The sequence below is a fragment of the Callionymus lyra genome, chromosome 9 (genome assembly GCF_982586985.1).
Source record: "Callionymus lyra chromosome 9, fCalLyr1.hap1.1, whole genome shotgun sequence".
Taxonomy (NCBI): Eukaryota; Metazoa; Chordata; class Actinopteri; order Syngnathiformes; family Callionymidae; genus Callionymus; species Callionymus lyra.
In genome coordinates, this window is record NC_141826.1 from 20,471,477 (window position 1) to 20,490,118 (window position 18,642).

The 18,642-nt window shown below is 34.5% G+C and overlaps 2 protein-coding genes across 2 annotated transcripts in view; one reads left to right on the forward strand and one right to left on the reverse strand.

The window, feature by feature from the left end:
- Positions 1-84, forward strand: part of ncbp1 (nuclear cap binding protein subunit 1) — a 12,684-nt gene extending 12,600 nt beyond the window's left edge. Inside the window, exon 23 of the mRNA XM_087799343.1 lies at positions 1-84. This exon is cut by the window's left edge and continues 209 nt beyond it. The gene's annotated coding sequence lies outside the window, so the exon portion shown is untranslated.
- A 2,498-nt stretch (positions 85-2,582) lies between these two features.
- slc49a3 (solute carrier family 49 member 3) lies at positions 2,583-18,072 on the reverse strand. Its single transcript, XM_087799389.1, has 10 exons — positions 17,656-18,072; positions 15,748-15,906; positions 14,414-14,615; positions 10,732-10,808; positions 9,273-9,410; positions 9,100-9,216; positions 7,709-7,861; positions 7,486-7,643; positions 7,323-7,426; positions 2,583-3,337 (listed from the first exon to the last, which is right to left on the reverse strand). Exons 1-10 carry the CDS (start codon positions 17,860-17,862, stop codon positions 3,177-3,179), a joined length of 1,476 nt encoding a protein of 491 aa, XP_087655515.1. The 5' UTR covers positions 17,863-18,072; the 3' UTR covers positions 2,583-3,176.
- Positions 18,073-18,642: the final 570 nt, after the last annotated feature.

Consider the following 18,642-nt stretch of genomic DNA (forward strand, 5'->3'; position numbering starts at 1 on the left):
TTTAGAGAATCTTTCAAACGTCCACAGCTCTACTTTTATATTTCTTTCATGTGGAATGAAAACCATTAAAACTAGTATCATTTACCTGGTGCGCCGTGCAACTGTGTCCCCCCCTGACTTCCTGTTCATGAGCCTCTTCACTTCGTCACTAAAACGATGCGACCATTGAAGAAGAATAAATGAATCAGGATTTTAGCTTTTGATTTATGATAGTTTAATTAAAGTTCTATTTACAATATTCATTTATTTTAACTCGGATAATAATAGTAACAAGATTATTTTCTCTTTTTTTATTTTTATTAATTTAATTCATTTTTAATGCAATTTTCAATTTATATTATGTAACATTTATATTACAAACAACTGATCTTTTTAGTTTTTCTACAGATATTTGGAGCCTTTTTTTTTTACTGACTCACTTATTACTTTCCAAGAGGAATTTGAATGATGAAAGTAATTTCATTACACACTAAATACTATGATCTACAGATACTTGCATGTAGAAATGAACTTATAATAACTGAGCAGAAAAAAACATTTGAAGAATTTTACCGTTGTTTTTTTTCAGGCTTTAGAAAATAAAATTTGCGTTCACATGATCCACCAGATATTGAACTGCGGTTTTTCGACATTATTTCCCAATTTCAGAGACGTTGATTTTTGGCCATTATTTCAACTTTTTGTAGCAAAATTAGGTCGAACTTTGCAGGTGTTTTACTTATTTTCAACATTAATTTGCGTTCACATGATCCGCCAGATATTAAACTATGGTTCCAAGACATTTCCCATTTTCAGAGACATTTTTTTGGCATTTTTACCAGTTTTGGTATGAAAATATGTCAAATTTTCAGGGTTTTTTTTATGACTTGCACGGCATTTTCAACATTTGGTCAACATTTAATTGCGTCCACATGGTCCTGTAGATATTGAACTATGCTTTTTTATTAAAATGATTTCCCTTTTTCAGGGATGTTGCTTTTTAGCCATTTCTACAAGTTCTACTGCAAGTTTTGGTAACGAAAATATGTTGAATCTTCCCTCAGAAAACAACTTTTAAACAATTATTTGCGTTCACATGATCCGCCAAATATTAAACTCCAGTTTTTCGACATCATTTCCCCTTTTTCCGAGACATTGATTTTTGGCCATTATTTCAACTTTTTGTAGCAAAATTAGGTCGAACTTTGCAGGTGTTTTACTTATTTTCAACATTAATTTGCGTTCACATGATCCAGATATTAAACTATGGTTCCAAGACATTATTTCCCATTTTCAGAGACATTTTTTTGGCATTTTTACCAGTTTTGGTATGAAAATATGTCAAATTTTCAGGGTTTTTTTTATGACTTGCACGGCATTTTCAACATTTGGTCAACATTTAATTGCGTCCACATGGTCCTGTAGATATTGAACTATGCTTTTTTATTAAAATGATTTCCCTTTTTCAGGGATGTTGCTTTTTAGCCATTTCTACAAGTTCTACTGCAAGTTTTGGTAACGAAAATATGTTGAATCTTCCCTCAGAAAACAACTTTTAAACAATTATTTGCGTTCACATGATCCGCCAAATATTAAACTCCAGTTTTTCGACATCATTTCCCCTTTTTCCGAGACATTGATTTTTGGCCATTATTTCAACTTTTTGTAGCAAAATTAGGTCGAACTTTGCAGGTGTTTTACTTATTTTCAACATTAATTTGCGTTCACATGATCCAGATATTAAACTATGGTTCCAAGACATTATTTCCCATTTTCAGAGACATTTTTTTGGCATTTTTACCAGTTTTGGTATGAAAATATGTCAAATTTTCAGGGTTTTTTTTATGACTTGCACGGCATTTTCAACATTTGGTCAACATTTAATTGCGTCCACATGGTCCTGTAGATATTGAACTATGCTTTTTTATTAAAATGATTTCCCTTTTTCAGGGATGTTGCTTTTTAGCCATTTCTACAAGTTCTACTGCAAGTTTTGGTAACGAAAATATGTTGAATCTTCCCTCAGAAAACAACTTTTAAACAATTATTTGCGTTCACATGATCCGCCAAATATTAAACTCCAGTTTTTCGACATCATTTCCCCTTTTTCCGAGACATTGATTTTTGGCCATTATTTCAACTTTTTGTAGCAAAATTAGGTCGAACTTTGCAGGTGTTTTACTTATTTTCAACATTAATTTGCGTTCACATGATCCAGATATTAAACTATGGTTCCAACACATTATTTCCCATTTTCAGAGACATTTGTTTGGCATTTTTACCAGTTTTGGTACGAAAATGTCAAATTTTCAGGGTTTTTTTTATGACGAATAACATTTGGTCAACATTTAATTGCGTCCACATGATCCTGTAGATATTGAACTATACTTTTTTATTAAAATGATTTCCCTTTTTCAGGGATGTTGCTTTTTAGCCATTTCTACAAGTTCTACTGCAAGTTTTGGTAACGAAAATATGTCGAATCTTCCCTCAGAAAACAACTTTTCAACATTTATTTGCTTTCACATGATCCGCCAAATATTAAACTTCAGTTTTTCGACATCATTTCCCCTTTTTCCGAGACATTGATTTTTTGCCATTATATCAACTTTTCAAAACGACAACACGTCGCATTTCCCGTTGTGAGACTTCAGAAAACAAGGTTTTCAACATTTTGTGTAACATTTATTTGCGTCCACATGATCCGCCAGATATTAAACTTTTATTAACAGTCATTCCAAACATTATTTGAAAAGTAAACATTGTATTTCATTAATTCCTTACATTTCAAACACATGATGTAACAAATATTAGTATTAAGTAAAATGTAAAAATACTGTCAAACAGTGAATTTGTCGAACACTATTGTTAGTAAACCTGTTAAAAAAAAAACTATACAATAGATACAGAAATTATTTCCTTGATTGGTTTATTCTCACTTTCTGTTCAGGCACTGAAAACTACCATAAAATAAAATAAAAATACACTGTACAGTAAATGTACCAGTAGTTGGAAAATAAGTTACTGCAGAGTAAAATCCGTCGACCGAGTATTTCGTCAGGAGGTTTTATTTGGTCGTCTTGGCAAGTTTTTTGTCCGATTGTAAAATACAGTCTTAATAACAGTATCCAGAGTTTTGGTCTACATGACGTATGTATGACGTATATATGACGTATATATGACGTATGCAGGTCAAATCACGCCCTTGGTTCGCCCTCGCTGTGGTCTGGAGCGTTGGCGCGCCTCGTCCGGCAGAGGGCGTCCTCCTCGGCCTCCAGCCGTCGGTATCGCGTGTTGAAGAAAATGACGAACAAGCAGGTGAAGAAGGTGCAGAGTCCAGACATCACCAGCAGGGGCACTGACGAGCCAGAGAGCAGATTGAGCAAAGCGTTCTGATTGGGTTTGAAGAACAAGGGGGCGGGACTTAAGCCCACTGTTGCTCATATTGACAGTGAGTTTTATGTTTACCTTTTTGAAAATATGTTTTTTAAACACTTTTTTCTAAATTTGTTATTTTCTAAAGTTGGGTATTCTTTAAACAGTTATTTACATTTACATATTGTTATTTCTTCCTCTTTTAATAAGTATTTTTTAATTTAAAACCTACTTTTCGTTTTTGCATGTAAGTAAGTAATATTTATTTATATAGCGCTTTTCGAGACCAGGGTCACAAAGCGCTTAAACAATCAAAACAATACTCAAAAAAGTATATATTTTAAAGATCAAGATAATACTGAGAACAACACAGGAGTTCCAGAAATTCAAGGAAAAGCATGTCCGTAGTCGTTAGTTTTCACTTTTTTTCAACTTTAAACTTTTTTTCCCTAAAAATACCTTTTTGAGAATAATTTTGACAATTTTCAAGTTCATTTGTTTACTTTTTTAGTGTCAAATTGTTCTTGAAATGTTTAAATGCAGATTTTTTTTTCTTCCGCGCTCAAAATGAAAATTTTAAAAGAAAAATCGACACAAATTTTAAAAATCCCTGACGTACAAGAGTAATAGTTGTGAGGCTAACATTAGCAGCGCTAGCTAATAATTTAAGTTAAATATATATTTATAAACATGCTGACTCAACAAAAAATAATAATTTAAATTAAACATGTATTTATAAACATGCTGACTCAACAAAAAATAATAATAATAATTTAAGGAAAACATGTATTTATAAACATGCTGACTCAACAAAAAATAATAATTTAAATTAAACATGTATTTATAAACATGCTGACTCAACAAAAAATAATAATAATAATTTAAGTTAAACATGTATTTATAAACATGCTGACTCAACAAAAAATAAATAATAATTTAAGTTAAACATGTATTTATAAACATGCTGACTCAACAAAAAATAATAATAATTTAAGTTAAACATGTATTTATAAACATGCTGACTCAACAAAAAATAATAATATTTTAAGTTAAACATGTATTTATAAACATGCTGACTCAACAAAAAATAATAATAATTTAAGTTAAACATGTATTTATAAACATGCTGACTCAACAAAAAATAAATAATAATTTAAGTTAAACATGTATTTATAAACATGCTGACTCAACAAAAAATAATAATAATTTAAGTTAAACATGTATTTATAAACATGCTGACTCAACAAAAAATAATAATAATAATTTAAGTTAAACATGTATTTATAAACATGCTGACTCAACAAAAAAAAAAAAAAAATTAAGTTAAACATGTATTTATAAACATGCTGACTCAACAAAAAAAAAATATTAATTTAAGTTAAACATGTATTTATAAACATGCTGACTCAACAAAAAAAAAAAAAAATTAAGTTAAACATGTATTTATAAACATGCTGACTCAACAAAAAATAAATAATAATTTAAGTTAAACATGTATTTATAAACATACTGACTCAACAAAAAATAATAATAATAATTTAAGTTAAACATGTATTTATAAACATGCTGACTCAACAAAAAATAATAATAATAATTTAAGTTAAACATGTATTTATAAACATGCTGACTCAACAAATAATAAATAATAATTTAAGTTAAACATGTATTTATAAACATACTGACTCAACAAAAAATAATAATATTTTAAGTTAAACATGTATTTATAAACATGCTGACTCAACAAAAAATAATAATAATTTAAGTTAAACATGTATTTATAAACATGCTGACTCAACAAAAAATAATAATAATTTAAGTTAAACATGTATTTATAAACATGCTGACTCAACAAAAAATAATAATAATTTAAGTTAAACATGTATTTATAAACATGCTGACTCAACAAAAAATAATAATAATTTAAGTTAAACATGTATTTATAAACATGCTGACTCAACAAAAAATAATAATAATTTAAGTTAAACATGTATTTATAAACATACTGACTCAACAAAAAATAATAATATTTTAAGTTAAACATGTATTTATAAACATGCTGACTCAACAAAAAATAATAATAATTTAAGTTAAACATGTATTTATAAACATGCTGACTCAACAAAAAAATGATAATAATTTAAATTAAACATGTATTTATAAACATGCTGACTCAACAAAAAAATAATAATAATTTAAATTAAACATGTATTTATAAACATGCTGACTCAACAAAAAAATAATAATAATTTAAGTTAAACATGTATTTATAAACATGCTGACTCAACAAAAAAATAATAATAATTTAAGTTAAACATGTATTTATAAACATACTGACTCAACAAAAGATAAATAATAATTTAAGTTAAACATGTATTTATAAACATGCTGACTCAACAAAAAATAAATAATAATTTAAGTTAAACATGTATTTATAAACATGCTGACTCAACAAAAAATAAATAATAATTTAAGTTAAACATGTATTTATAAACATGCTGACTCAACAAAAAATACTAATAATTTAAGTTAAACATATATTTATAAACATGCTGACTCAACAAAAAATAAATAATAATTTATATTAAACATGTATTTATAAACATGCTGACTCAACAAAAAATACTAATAATTTAAGTTAAACATATATTTATAAACATGCTGACTCAACAAAAAATAAATAATAATTTAAGTTAAACATGTATTTATAAACATGCTGACTCAACAAAAAATAAATAATAATTTAAGTTAAACATGTATTTATAAACATGCTGACTCAAAAAATACTAATAATTTAAGTTAAACATGTATTTATAAACATGCTGACTCCACAAAAAATAAATAATAATTTAAGTTAAACATATATTTATAAACATGCTGACTCAACAAAAAATAAATAATAATTTAAGTTAAACATGTATTTTTAAACATGCTGACTCAACAAAAAATAAATAAAAAATTAAATTAAACATGTATTTATAAACATGCTGACTCAACAAAAAATAATAATAATTTAAGTTAAACATATATTTATAAACATGCTGACTCAACAAAAAATAATTATTAATTTAAGTTAAACATGTATTTTTAAACATGCTGACTCAACAAAAAAATAATAATAATTTAAGTTAAACATGTATTTATAAACATGCTGACTCAACAAAAGATAAATAATAATTTAAGTTAAACATGTATTTTTAAACATGCTGACTCAACAAAAAAATAATAATAATTTAAGTTAAACATGTATTTTTAAACATGCTGACTCAACAAAAAATAAATAATAATTTAAGTTAAACATATATTTATAAACATGCTGACTCAACAAAAAATAAATAATAATTTAAGTTAAACATGTATTTTTAAACATGCTGACTCAACAAAAAAATAATAATAATTTAAGTTAAACATGTATTTATAAACATGCTGACTCAACAAAAGATAAATAATAATTTAAGTTAAACATGTATTTATAAACATGCTGACTCAACAAAAGATAAATAATAATTTAAGTTAAACATGTATTTATAAACATGCTGACTCAACAAAAAATAAATAATAATTTATATTAAACATGTATTTATAAACATGCTGACTCAACAAAAAAAAAAAAAAATAATTTAAGTTAAACATGTATTTAGAGATTATTATTATTATTATTATTATTTATAAACATGCTGACTCAACAAAAAATATTAATTTAAGTTAAACATGTATTTAGAGATTATTATTATTATTATTATTATTTATAAACATGCTGACTCAACAAAAAATATTAATTTAAGTTAAACATGTATTTATAAACATGCTGACTCAACAAAAAATAATAATTGAAGTTAAACATGTATTTATAAACATGCTGACTCAACAAAAAATTCAGAGTAAATACGTTTCCGTGTGATCCAACACTGGCGTCACAGGTGGGATGGCAACACTAATAATCACTAGACTCTCGTCCAGACGTCACTGACCTCTCCAGCTGAGGTCGTCGCCCCCACACGTGGACAGGGGGGAGCTGGCGACGGGTCTGGTCAGAGCCTGCAGGACGACCATGTAAAGCGCCGAGAGGACTTGACTGCAAACACACGACACGTCAGTTCAGACGCCGTCGTCTCCTTCGAGTCCGATCGTTACCCGGCTATGAAGATGAGCCCGGCGGACGTGGCCTCGCCCACCGGGTACGAGCACTCCACCGACAGCTCCATGGACACCGGGTAGATGGAGAAGCCGAAGAAGCCGAACAGAGAACAGGCGGCGGCGACGGCGACCTTCTGCCGCGGCAGCAGAGACACCTGGACGAAGGACGGAACCGTTCACCAGGTGGACCCGGAGAGAGACGCTCCCGGCGGGGACTCACCACGGAGAAGGCGATGCAGGACAGAGCCGTGAAGCTCATGTTGATCTTGGTGGCCTCCATGAACTTCTTGGTTCTGTCCACGTAGGCGCCCAGGAGGGCCGCGCCCACCACGCCCGACACGATGAGGAGGGCGCCGCAGAGGCCGGCGAAGTCCTGCACAGATCAGCGAGTCCTGCTTACAAGATCTAACCCTGACGACATCTTCTCCGGTCAACGTTCTGCAGCTCAGAATCCTAACTTAAAGCCTCGTCAGCTGACGGGACATTCCCGAGCCAGATGGCAAATTAAGTGTAGAGCAATGAACCCGTCTCTGGGTCATTCCCCAGCCAGAGTGACACCAACGTCTACTGAACAATGACCTTCATGTCGGTCGTGATCCTACTTCCAGCGCACCTCCTTTTCCTGCTCATGATGAAATAGCTGATCGAAGTTGGAGCTAGAAAACGAGACGTTCCAGAGCCAGAGCGAAGCATCTCTAGTGGTTGACGCGACATCATGGAACAGTAGAAGTGAAAGAAAATATTGATTCACTTCTTTCAACAATACTGTATTGATATTCAACAGAACTGTATAGATTAAAAAAAAGTACTGTATCTTGTACTATATATATATATATAAATCAGTATGCAATCAATACAGTATGTTTCATTAAAGTGTGTATAAAATACATTTCCCTTTTTTTTAATTTACAATTAACATTACTCAAAGTCTTTGTTCCTTTCTTGGTTGCAATAACACTTCTGGCAGCTAGATGGCAGCAGTCCTTAAATCCTCGACAGCGAATGAAATATCTAAGAAAATATCGATACACTTAAATATCGTTATACATGCTTCATGATACCATGTCGATATTCAGTAGAACTGTATCAATTATTTTTTGTATTTTCTATGGTTCAGTTCAGTTTCTTTCTCTTAAGAGTTTAAAATTAAATCTTAATGAATTAAAATATTTTTTAAGCATTTTAAATATTACAGTTATTCACAGCGTTTGTCCATTTTTGTGTTGCAATTCAACTTTCGGCCTCTACGTGGCAGCAGTCATTACGACCTCCACAGATAAAGGAACAATGAAATCCCGCGAGATCCCAGCGATGACTGGGGACGAGAGGATACAGTTTACTTTAAAAGCTAATGATTGGACATATTTTGGTTTTAAAACAAATAAAAGCAGTTACGACTTCATCAAGAGTCATGTGGTCTGTAAATTCTGCAACACCGGAGTCAAGTACTCGACAATACTACAAATATATACTTGTCACTACAGTATACCTATATATTGTATCGTGATCTATTGAAACTTTCTCACGCTACACACCTCTATTGTCATCATGATAATATACTGGTGAAGAACACCTGGTCTGAGAACAGATCCCTGAGAAGAAGGAACTCACATTAGTGTACCCGTGCACGCACAGGATCTGCTCCAGCAGTGTGGTCACGCAGGTGAAGACGGCGAAGCCCGATCCGACGGCCAGCATCAGCACCAGGTAGGACTTGTTCTTCAGGAGCTGCACGGAACCACAGGTGAGCGTCGAGCTCTCGGCTCCAGAGAGCAACGGGTTACCAGTTTGATTCCCGGCAGGAAGGGCTCCGAGCACGACAGCTCGGCGCTGGCTGAGGGAGGCGTCGGAGGGACGCTGCTCCGGATGCCGATGGTGGTGAGGAAACAGATGAGGCCCGACGGGATGGCGTAGACGAGGAGCTGCACAGAAGGAGGGTTAGCGACTTAGACCCTGATACGTGAGTTCAAGCAAGAATTCCTGAGCATTAAGAATATTAAAGTGTGGAACCGAAAATTCAGTTTAAAACCTTTAATTTTTGGCATTGAAAATAACATTTTATTATGTTATCATATTTATGATGACATACTCCTCTGAACACTGTTATCAGTGAACAGAGAAGTAGATGGACACGAATGCTCCTCCCATAATGCAACACTAATAGACTCAGGGACTCATACATTCCTCGTTCTATTAAACTATATAACGCTATAACTTCTATTCTATGTTTATCTTTGTATCCTTTTCTTTGTTGTTTTTCTTTGATACATGTTCTTTATCTTTAGATTGTGTCATCTTGCACTTTTTATTTCTTTTTTCCTTTTTTTCTTTTAACTGCACATTATCCTTGTTTATCCATCCAATCATCTTTCTTTCTTTCTTTTAGGAACAGGATTAGGACACTTGAGATACTAAATAAGATTACATTTTATGTAGAATTTTTTTAATTTGTTATTTTGTAATGTTAATTAATTATTATTAAATGTATCACTTCCTTTTTGTTGGATTTTAGTTATTATTTTCTGTAGTATCAAACGAAACTAACTGATTGAAATCAGAATAGCTTAGTCAGAATTTTTAAATTTTGTTTTAGATTTTTTTTCACATCAGGATTTCTCTGAACAGACGAAAATATCTCAGGTTTGAAGTAAGATTTTCTTTTTTCCAAGTAAGATTTTTTGTGGTTTAAATTCTTTTGTTATTAGATTATTGTGTCGGAACTTTATGCTCAAGATTTAAATAATACTTATATATTAAGAACTTGAGGAGTTAAAGTCCAAAATGTATAAAAGCATTGCATTATCGCCTTTTTCTCTTTGGATATTTGAACTTTATAAATTAATTTAATTATACTTTGAATCAATTACAATTTTGAGAAATGAACCTCAAGAATGTTCAACATTAAATACTCAAGATCTCAATATTTTCTCAAGTTTATTTGTGAAGAATTTATTTAAACCAATATTTCTTCGACTATAGAACCGACTTGCTTGAACCTTTTAACAGTTGAATTGAAAGTCAGTATTATATTTTTCATGAGACTATTTTTCTTATTGTAATTATTATTAATGTATTTAATAAAACACAATTAAATAAAGCCATCTATTTATTTTCAAGATAAGTTGTACATTTTCTCAAAACTTTACCACATGTCTTGTTTTTTTTATAAAGTAGCTTCAGTGTTTGAGTTTTGTCATCATTATCGCATGAAGAGATCTGAACCTAAAAGTAAACAAGTGGTACCAGCGTGGGGATCTGCTGAGGTCTACCGGCCACCAGGGGGGAGACGACGTTGGCCAGCAGGATTCCCAGAGGACTCGCTGAAGAGAAAGACAGTTTCAGTTCCGACTCAAACAAGTTTCACTTCCTGCTTATTTCCAAATTAACGTTTCAGTTTTCTGTTCCTTCCTCTTATATAAGAAAAGTGACTAGAGTTGTGGTGGAGTGAGGTTCTACCACACCTTCACAAATCTGTTCATCCCCAGAGAAACAGAGACATACTGGTTGTTTTTGAGTTTTATATAGGTGTCCACTAGAGGGCTCTCTTGCTAAATGACTCCTGATTAGCTGCCTTGTTGTTGTTCTCTCTGCGAGTCCATCTTTAACTCATGACTCTGAGTATAAAGCAGTCTCTATAGTATATGTTTTTATCGTGTCCAAATGACTCGAGTCACAATTGATTCACTGCAACCCTTCTTTTGAGTCAAAGGCCCGGTCACAGGAAGTGGATCAGAGTCATAACCAAAGTTACCAGAACCAGGAGTTGACTTGAGTCATTCTTAAGTCTTGAACCTTTTAACTAGTATACAGGAAGCTAGTTTGACTCATGAGATCAAAGAATGTTGCGTCTGATGGTTCTCCTGCAACTAAAGGTATATAAAAGGAAGTGTGTAAGAATCATTAGATGGAAGAATGTTGTGTCTAAGGGGTTCTCCTGCAACTAAAGGTATATAGCAGGAAGTGTGTAAGACTCATTAGATGGAAGAATTCTGTGTCTAAGGGGTTCTCCTGCAACTAAAGGTATATAACAGGAAGTGTGTAAGAATCATTAGATGGAAGAATGTTGTGTCTAAGGGTTCTCCTGCAACTAAAGGTATACAACAGGAAGTGTGTAAGACTCATGAGATCGAAGAATGTTGCGTCTGAGGGTTCTCCTGCAACTAAAGGTATATAACAGGAAGTGTGTAAGACTCATTAGATGGAAGAATGTTGTGTCTAAGGGTTCTCCTGCAACTAAAGGTATATAAAAGGAAGTGTGTAAGAATCATTAGATGGAAGAATGTTGTGTCTAAGGGTTCTCCTGCAACTAAAGGTATACAACAGGAAGTGTGTAAGACTCATGAGATCGAAGAATGTTGCGTCTGAGGGTTCTCCTGCAACTAAAGGTATATAACAGGAAGTGTGTAAGACTCATTAGATGGAAGAATGTTGTGTCTAAGGGTTCTCCTGCAACTAAAGGTATACAACAGGAAGTGTGTAAGACTCATGAGATAGAAGAATGTTGTGTCTAAGGGTTCTCCTGCAACTCATAGTATATTACAGGAAGTGTGTAAGACTCGTGTTCAATCCAAATGAGTCTTCAAGTCTTAAGTAAAAGAATTCAAAAATGAGTTGGTAAACAGGAAGTGACTCTGAGTCACGGCATTGCTGAGTCATACTTTGAGTCAGTTCCACAATAAGAATCACTGATTAAAACACATCTGAGAAAGTTGCTTAGACCAGCGTCGCTAAAGAGGAAGTGAATCCGAGTCATGACATCCGTGAGTCTCTTCAGAAAATAAGTTTGACTCCTTAAACTGAAGCTCAGAGATCTCAGAGGACTCAGGTTAGTTGACAGGAAGTGGACTGTCAAACCTCGTGTTAGTCGACAGGAAGTGGACCGTCAAACCTCGCGTCAGTTGACAGGAAGTGGACTGTCAAACCTAGTGTTAGTTGACAGGAAGTGGACAGTCAAACCTCGTGTTAGTCGACAGGAAGTGGACCGTCAAACCTCGTGTTAGTTGACAGGAAGTGGACTGTCAAACCTAGTGTTAGTTGACAGGAAGTGGACTGTCAAACCTCGTGTTAGTTGACAGGAAGTGGACTGTCAAACCTTGTGTTAGTTGACAGGAAGTGGACTGTCAAACCTTGTGTTAGTTGACAGGAAGTGGACTGTCAAACCTAGTGTTAGTTGACAGGAAGTGGACTGTCAAACCTCATGTTAGTTGACAGGAAGTGGACTGTCAAACCTTGTGTTAGTTGACAGGAAGTGGACTGTCAAACCTTGTGTTAGTTGACAGGAAGTGGACTGTCAAACCTAGTGTTAGTTGACAGGAAGTGGACCGTCAAACCTCGCGTTAGTTGACAGGAAGTGGACTGTCAAACCTAGTGTTAGTTGACAGGAAGTGGACTGTCAAACCTTGTGTTAGTTGACAGGAAGTGGACCGTCAAACCTCGCGTTAGTTGACAGGAAGTGGACTGTCAAACCTAGTGTTAGTTGACAGAAAGTGGACTGTCAAACCTCGTGTTAGTTGACAGGAAGTGGACTGTCAAACCTCGTGTTAGTTGACAGGAAGTGGACTGTCAAACCTTGTGTTAGTTGACAGGAAGTGGACTGTCAAACCTAGTGTTAGTTGACAGGAAGTGGACTGTCAAACCTTGTGTTAGTTGACAGGAAGTGGACGGTCAAACCTTGTGTTAGTTGACAGGAAGTGGACTGTCAAACCTAGTGTAAGTTGACAGGAAGTGGACTGTCAAACCTCGTGTTAGTTGACAGGAAGTGGACTGTCAAACCTAGTGTAAGTTGACAGGAAGTGGACTGTCAAACCTTGTGTTAGTTGACAGGAAGTGGACTGTCAAACCTTGTGTTAGTCGACAGGAAGTGGACTGTCAAACCTTGTGTTAGTTGACAGGAAGTGGACTGTCAAACCTTGTGTTAGTTGACAGGAAGTGGACTGTCAAACCTTGTGTTAGTTGACAGGAAGTGGACTGTCAAACCTAGTGTAAGTTGACAGGAAGTGGACTGTCAAACCTCGTGTTAGTTGACAGGAAGTGGACTTTCAAACCTAGTGTAAGTTGACAGGAAGTGGACTGTCAAACCTTGTGTTAGTTGACAGGAAGTGGACTGTCAAACCTTGTGTTAGTCGACAGGAAGTGGACTGTCAAACCTTGTGTTAGTTGACAGGAAGTGGACTGTCAAACCTTGTGTTAGTTGACAGGAAGTGGACTGTCAAACCTTGTGTTAGTTGACAGGAAGTGGACTGTCAAACCTAGTGTAAGTTGACAGGAAGTGGACTGTCAAACCTTGTGTTAGTTGACAGGAAGTGGACTGTCAAACCTTGTGTTAGTCGACAGGAAGTGGACTGTCAAACCTTGTGTTAGTTGACAGGAAGTGGACTGTCAAACCTTGTGTTAGTTGACAGGAAGTGGACTGTCAAACCTTGTGTTAGTTGACAGGAAGTGGACTGTCAAACCTAGTGTAAGTTGACAGGAAGTGGACTGTCAAACCTCGTGTTAGTTGACAGGAAGTGGACTGTCAAACCTAGTGTAAGTTGACAGGAAGTGGACTGTCAAACCTTGTGTTAGTTGACAGGAAGTGGACTGTCAAACCTTGTGTTAGTCGACAGGAAGTGGACTGTCAAACCTTGTGTTAGTTGACAGGAAGTGGACTGTCAAACCTTGTGTTAGTTGACAGGAAGTGTACTGTCAAACCTTGTGTTAGTTGACAGGAAGTGGACTGTCAAACCTCGTGTTAGTTGACAGGAAGTGGACTGTCAAACCTTGTGTTAGTTGACAGGAAGTGGACTGTCAAACCTTGTATTAGTTGACAGGAAGTGGACTGTCAAACCTCGTATTAGTTGACAGGAAGTGGACTGTCAAACCTTGTATTAGTTGACAGGAAGTGGACTGTCAAACCTCCAAGTGATGCACGACATAAGAGACTCACACATGGAGGCGATCATGTTGGCGGTGGCGCGCTGATGGTCGGGGAACCAATGGGCCGCCAGCTTGGTGGGCGTGAAGATGATGAGCGGCTGAGCCACAGCGCCGACCGTCTGACCCAACATCACCACCAGGTAACTGGGCCAGACGGCGCCGAGGAACCGGATGAAGCCTCCGAACATGTTGAGCCAGCCGCCGAGAATCAGCTGCAGAGGTTTGGTTTAAGTTTCTTGATACAACAGTTATTATGCAGTATTTTCATTCACATGAATTATTTAAAAACTTTTTTGTGTGTTATTTCTATCATTTACTCTGTAACTGTCTCTAAAATGTAAGTAAAATATTTTACTGACAAAAATATAATGTATTATTTTCCCAATTTCCTTTTAGTTTATGTATTTTATCGCTTTTTTTCTATAAACTGAATTTAGTTTTGATTTTAATTAGTTTTAACTCTTTAAATGTACTTTTGTATTGTGTATTGTTTGTACTTTACTAATATATTGTGTTACCCATGATATTTCTATTGGATAATTCAAAAAAATCTACTGATTAATTATAATACTAATTATTATATATACATTTAAAAATAAATTATGCACAAAACAGGAATAAATACAATTATCATCTATTTTTAATGAAATTCTCTATTTATACAATTAATTACTTTAAATTTAATTTCAAAATGGTAATAATGTCTTTATTTAATAAAAGAAAATTATTTTAAAATATATTATATATTTACATTAATTTAAAGAAGCTTAATTATCATTTTTATAGAATTAAACATTTGTTAATACTATTTTTTTGTGTCTATTGTCTCCATTCATTGTATTATTTGATTCAGAACCCAAAAGGTTTACATTTCTTAATTCAATTGTTTCTGTACAGCAAAGCGAAGGAAAAAATCTAAATAAACAAACGTTGTTATTTTACATTTCTCTGACCATAAAAAAAAAAAAACATGAATACAGTTGTTATTATTTATATATTTACGTTTTTGGTTTAAAATCCCGCTAATAAGGAATTAAATACAACTTTTATTACTTATTTTTTATAAAACACAATGTAGTGTATGTATTTAAATACAATTAATTAGTTTAATATTCATAAAAATACTTTCATTTGATTTGTTATTTTGTCTCAGTAAAAATAAAAATATTTTTTTGCATGTTTTCAATCAATTAAAGTAAGATTTATTGTCTTTTTGCAAGATTCAACTATTTTTTTGTTGTTGTATATTCTTGTCTCCATAATTATTGAACGTGATTCAAACGATTTAATACTTTTTGTGTTTTTTGTTGTTGTTGATGAAATCATATAACATTCTTGCTTTACAGTGAAGCGAAGCCCGAGACTCTCCAGCATCCACGTGGACCCGAAGCTGACCGGGATGGCCACCACCATGAAGACCAGCGATAACCAGTTGATCCGCTCCGAGCTGACGCCGAGGAACTGGGCGGACTGGTCTGCCACTGGAGCAAAGGTCAGCCATATCTGGGAAAAAGAAAAACAGAACGGTAACAGAGAGGACTACATACTGTCGGACCTGGACTTTGACCCTGTTCTGGTTCCGCTCCTGAACCAACCTGTTGACACCACAGCATCAAACACTTGCCACCACAGACTGGTAGAACATACAGAGGAGCCTCCTCAGAAAGTACAGTCTACTCTGAACTTTCCTACACACATGGTCCATGTGGTACGTCAACGTTCTCGTTACGGTCTCGGATCCAGATCCATGCTCATCATTTCTCTTTGTTCTTCACTCACATGACTCCACCTCTCAAACACTTATCTGATCGGATTACGAGCGCTCCTCGCTCCAGCTAATCACATTCCCAAGTGTATGAAGGTCATCAGATGGACGTCTGATTGGCTCTTATCAGCTGACCCGCAACCAGCTGAGCGGCCATTGTGGTGGGTCGCCCACTGGTCCCGGGAAAACAAAAGGATCCCGTGGAGAAAACTAGTCCTAAGAGAGGAGGGTGGGGGTGTGTGTGTGTGTATGTGTGTGTGTGTGTGTGTGGGAGGCGTTAACATAACACAGGCACCCTTGAGATAGATCAGATCACATGACACGCTGTGTACACAACTCATCTTAAGGGGCCAATTTATAATCAATACACAACTTAACGGTAACAGGGGAACACATCAGATATATGTCTTGAGAGAATCTATATGAGGTACTCGAGGACAAGGAGGAATAATATGTAATAATAATTCATTTAAAAATATATATTATTATTAAAAAAAAAGGTAACTTTAAACATCATAAACACCTCATGAGGGCGTCACACTATCCCCGATGGGTCCTCTAAGACCAGAATTTAAATTTGTGAGTAGGTCACCACCATTAGTACTTTGATGAAAGTGTTAGCTTCTTATATAGGTCATGAAACCCACCTGGGGTTGTAGGACTCATCAGGATTTGACTTTCTGTCACTGTTGAGTATCTTTTAAGCCATTATTTCCTGATGCATTTATTAAATGTTGGCGTATTTTGGTTCAAACTAAAAGGTACATCATTGGTCCTTTTAAATAGTCGATACCTCTTTATCATAAACATTTTTTCAGTTACATACTGCGTGTATTCAAAGGGGCCAATAGAAAGAGAGAAAGAAGTCTCTATAATAAGCTACATAACAAAAACATTAAAAAAAAAAAAAACATGTTAAAATGTATGCATTTTTTAAAATAAAAACACTAAAAGAGGATTATTTTGAGGAAAGGACGAATACAAGGAAAAAGGACAACAACAACTAAAAAGTTATGTTGTTGTTATTGAAATCTAAATAAAAATAGACGCGAGTCTAGTTATTAGATCATACTTTAAAGTCGTGGGGGCCACATAAATACAGTCATGGGGCCACACTTTTTGCCCCGGGTGTGCTCTCATGAATTATGTCTTATTACGTCTATTATCTCTTATGACTTATTACACAATTGATAAACAGTCATGACCCAGATCACCTGTCAAACCTACTATCAGCCAATACTAAAACAAAATTAAACAGTAAATGTAATATCAAGTGTGTAATAACTTCCCTGTATGAGGGCAAATATTAATTCCAATTTTTTTATATATATATATTTAGGGTGTGACGTGAATAAAGGAAGTTCGAAATCAAAAAGGGAATCGCGTTCCATATTCTTAACTTGGACACAAACATCAAATATAAATGTTATAAATCAAAATATATTGTTTTTAAAGATACAGAAAGTTAAGGAAACACCTGAACGCACCGTGGCGTTGGAACAGTTGAGCAGACACAGCAGCAGCAACACGAACCATCTCCTCTTGTAAACCCTGAGGCTCCTCAGCTCGGAGGAGTGGACGACCAAGGGATCTCCAGAGGAAACATCTTCTTCATCTTCATCATCCTCCTCACGGCAGCTCGACCAGCCTCCACCTCCACCTCCAGCCTGCATCTCCGGGGCGCGCGTCAACATCAGCGGCTAACTCTTGAGGCTAACTAACTCCCCGGCATTCTTCACCCGGCGCTCACAACTCCTTCTCTCCCGACGTCCAACCTTCCAAACACGGACAGACTAGATGTTTCCTCACTTCCTGCGAGGGAAAAAGTTTGTCTGGAGTTGTTTGTTTAAGATGTTTTTTCTGCCGAAACATCGATAAACATCGAGTTACCGTGTCATTGTACTGTACCCAAGATCGTTTCTAGTGGAGATGTATCACTCCTGACTAATAAGAGTAGCTTAAAGCTAGTGTTAGTCAAAAAAAAGAAAAGTTCTTAAACAAGATGTTGAACTACATACAAAAAAGATAGTTATGATCAAGTAATTTTGCGCAAATATATTACGCAATATTATGCACTAACGCATTAGTTAACGTAGAAAATAACGTGTAACAAAACTGGGTTGTAGTTATTGTAGCGTTATTATATTATTCAACTGTTAAGGTTTTATATTTTGCTTGGAACTAATGCATATCATTTTTAAATAAATAATCTATTTGAAAAAAAATAAAATTATCCGATTTTTAGTCAAACTAAAGCGACTGCTAATAACGAGAACAGAGTGAGAGCTCTGTGTCTTGTTCTCGTCTTTGATACCATTAGGTTTCGCCTTCAACTTTAACCCTTAGTGACAAGCAGTCAATCAATCGTGATTTCGATCATGGAGGAAGTGAGACTGATAGTGATATATCTTTATCGGTCTTGAATCACGTGACTCAAGTGTGGGAACGATAGTGAGAATGATAAGATATGTTTA

Coding starts and splice junctions, on each gene's coding strand:
- slc49a3 (XM_087799389.1), bottom strand. CDS start 17,862: ATGTTGACGCGCGCCCCGGAGATGCAGGCTGGAGGTGGAGGTGGAGGC. Junction 7,862..9,099: donor GCGTGCACGGGTACACTAAT/GTGAGTTCCTTC, acceptor TGATCTGTGCAG/GACTTCGCCGGCCTCTGCGG. Junction 7,427..7,485: donor GGGCTCATCTTCATAGCCGG/GTAACGATCGGA, acceptor GTGTGTTTGCAG/TCAAGTCCTCTCGGCGCTTT.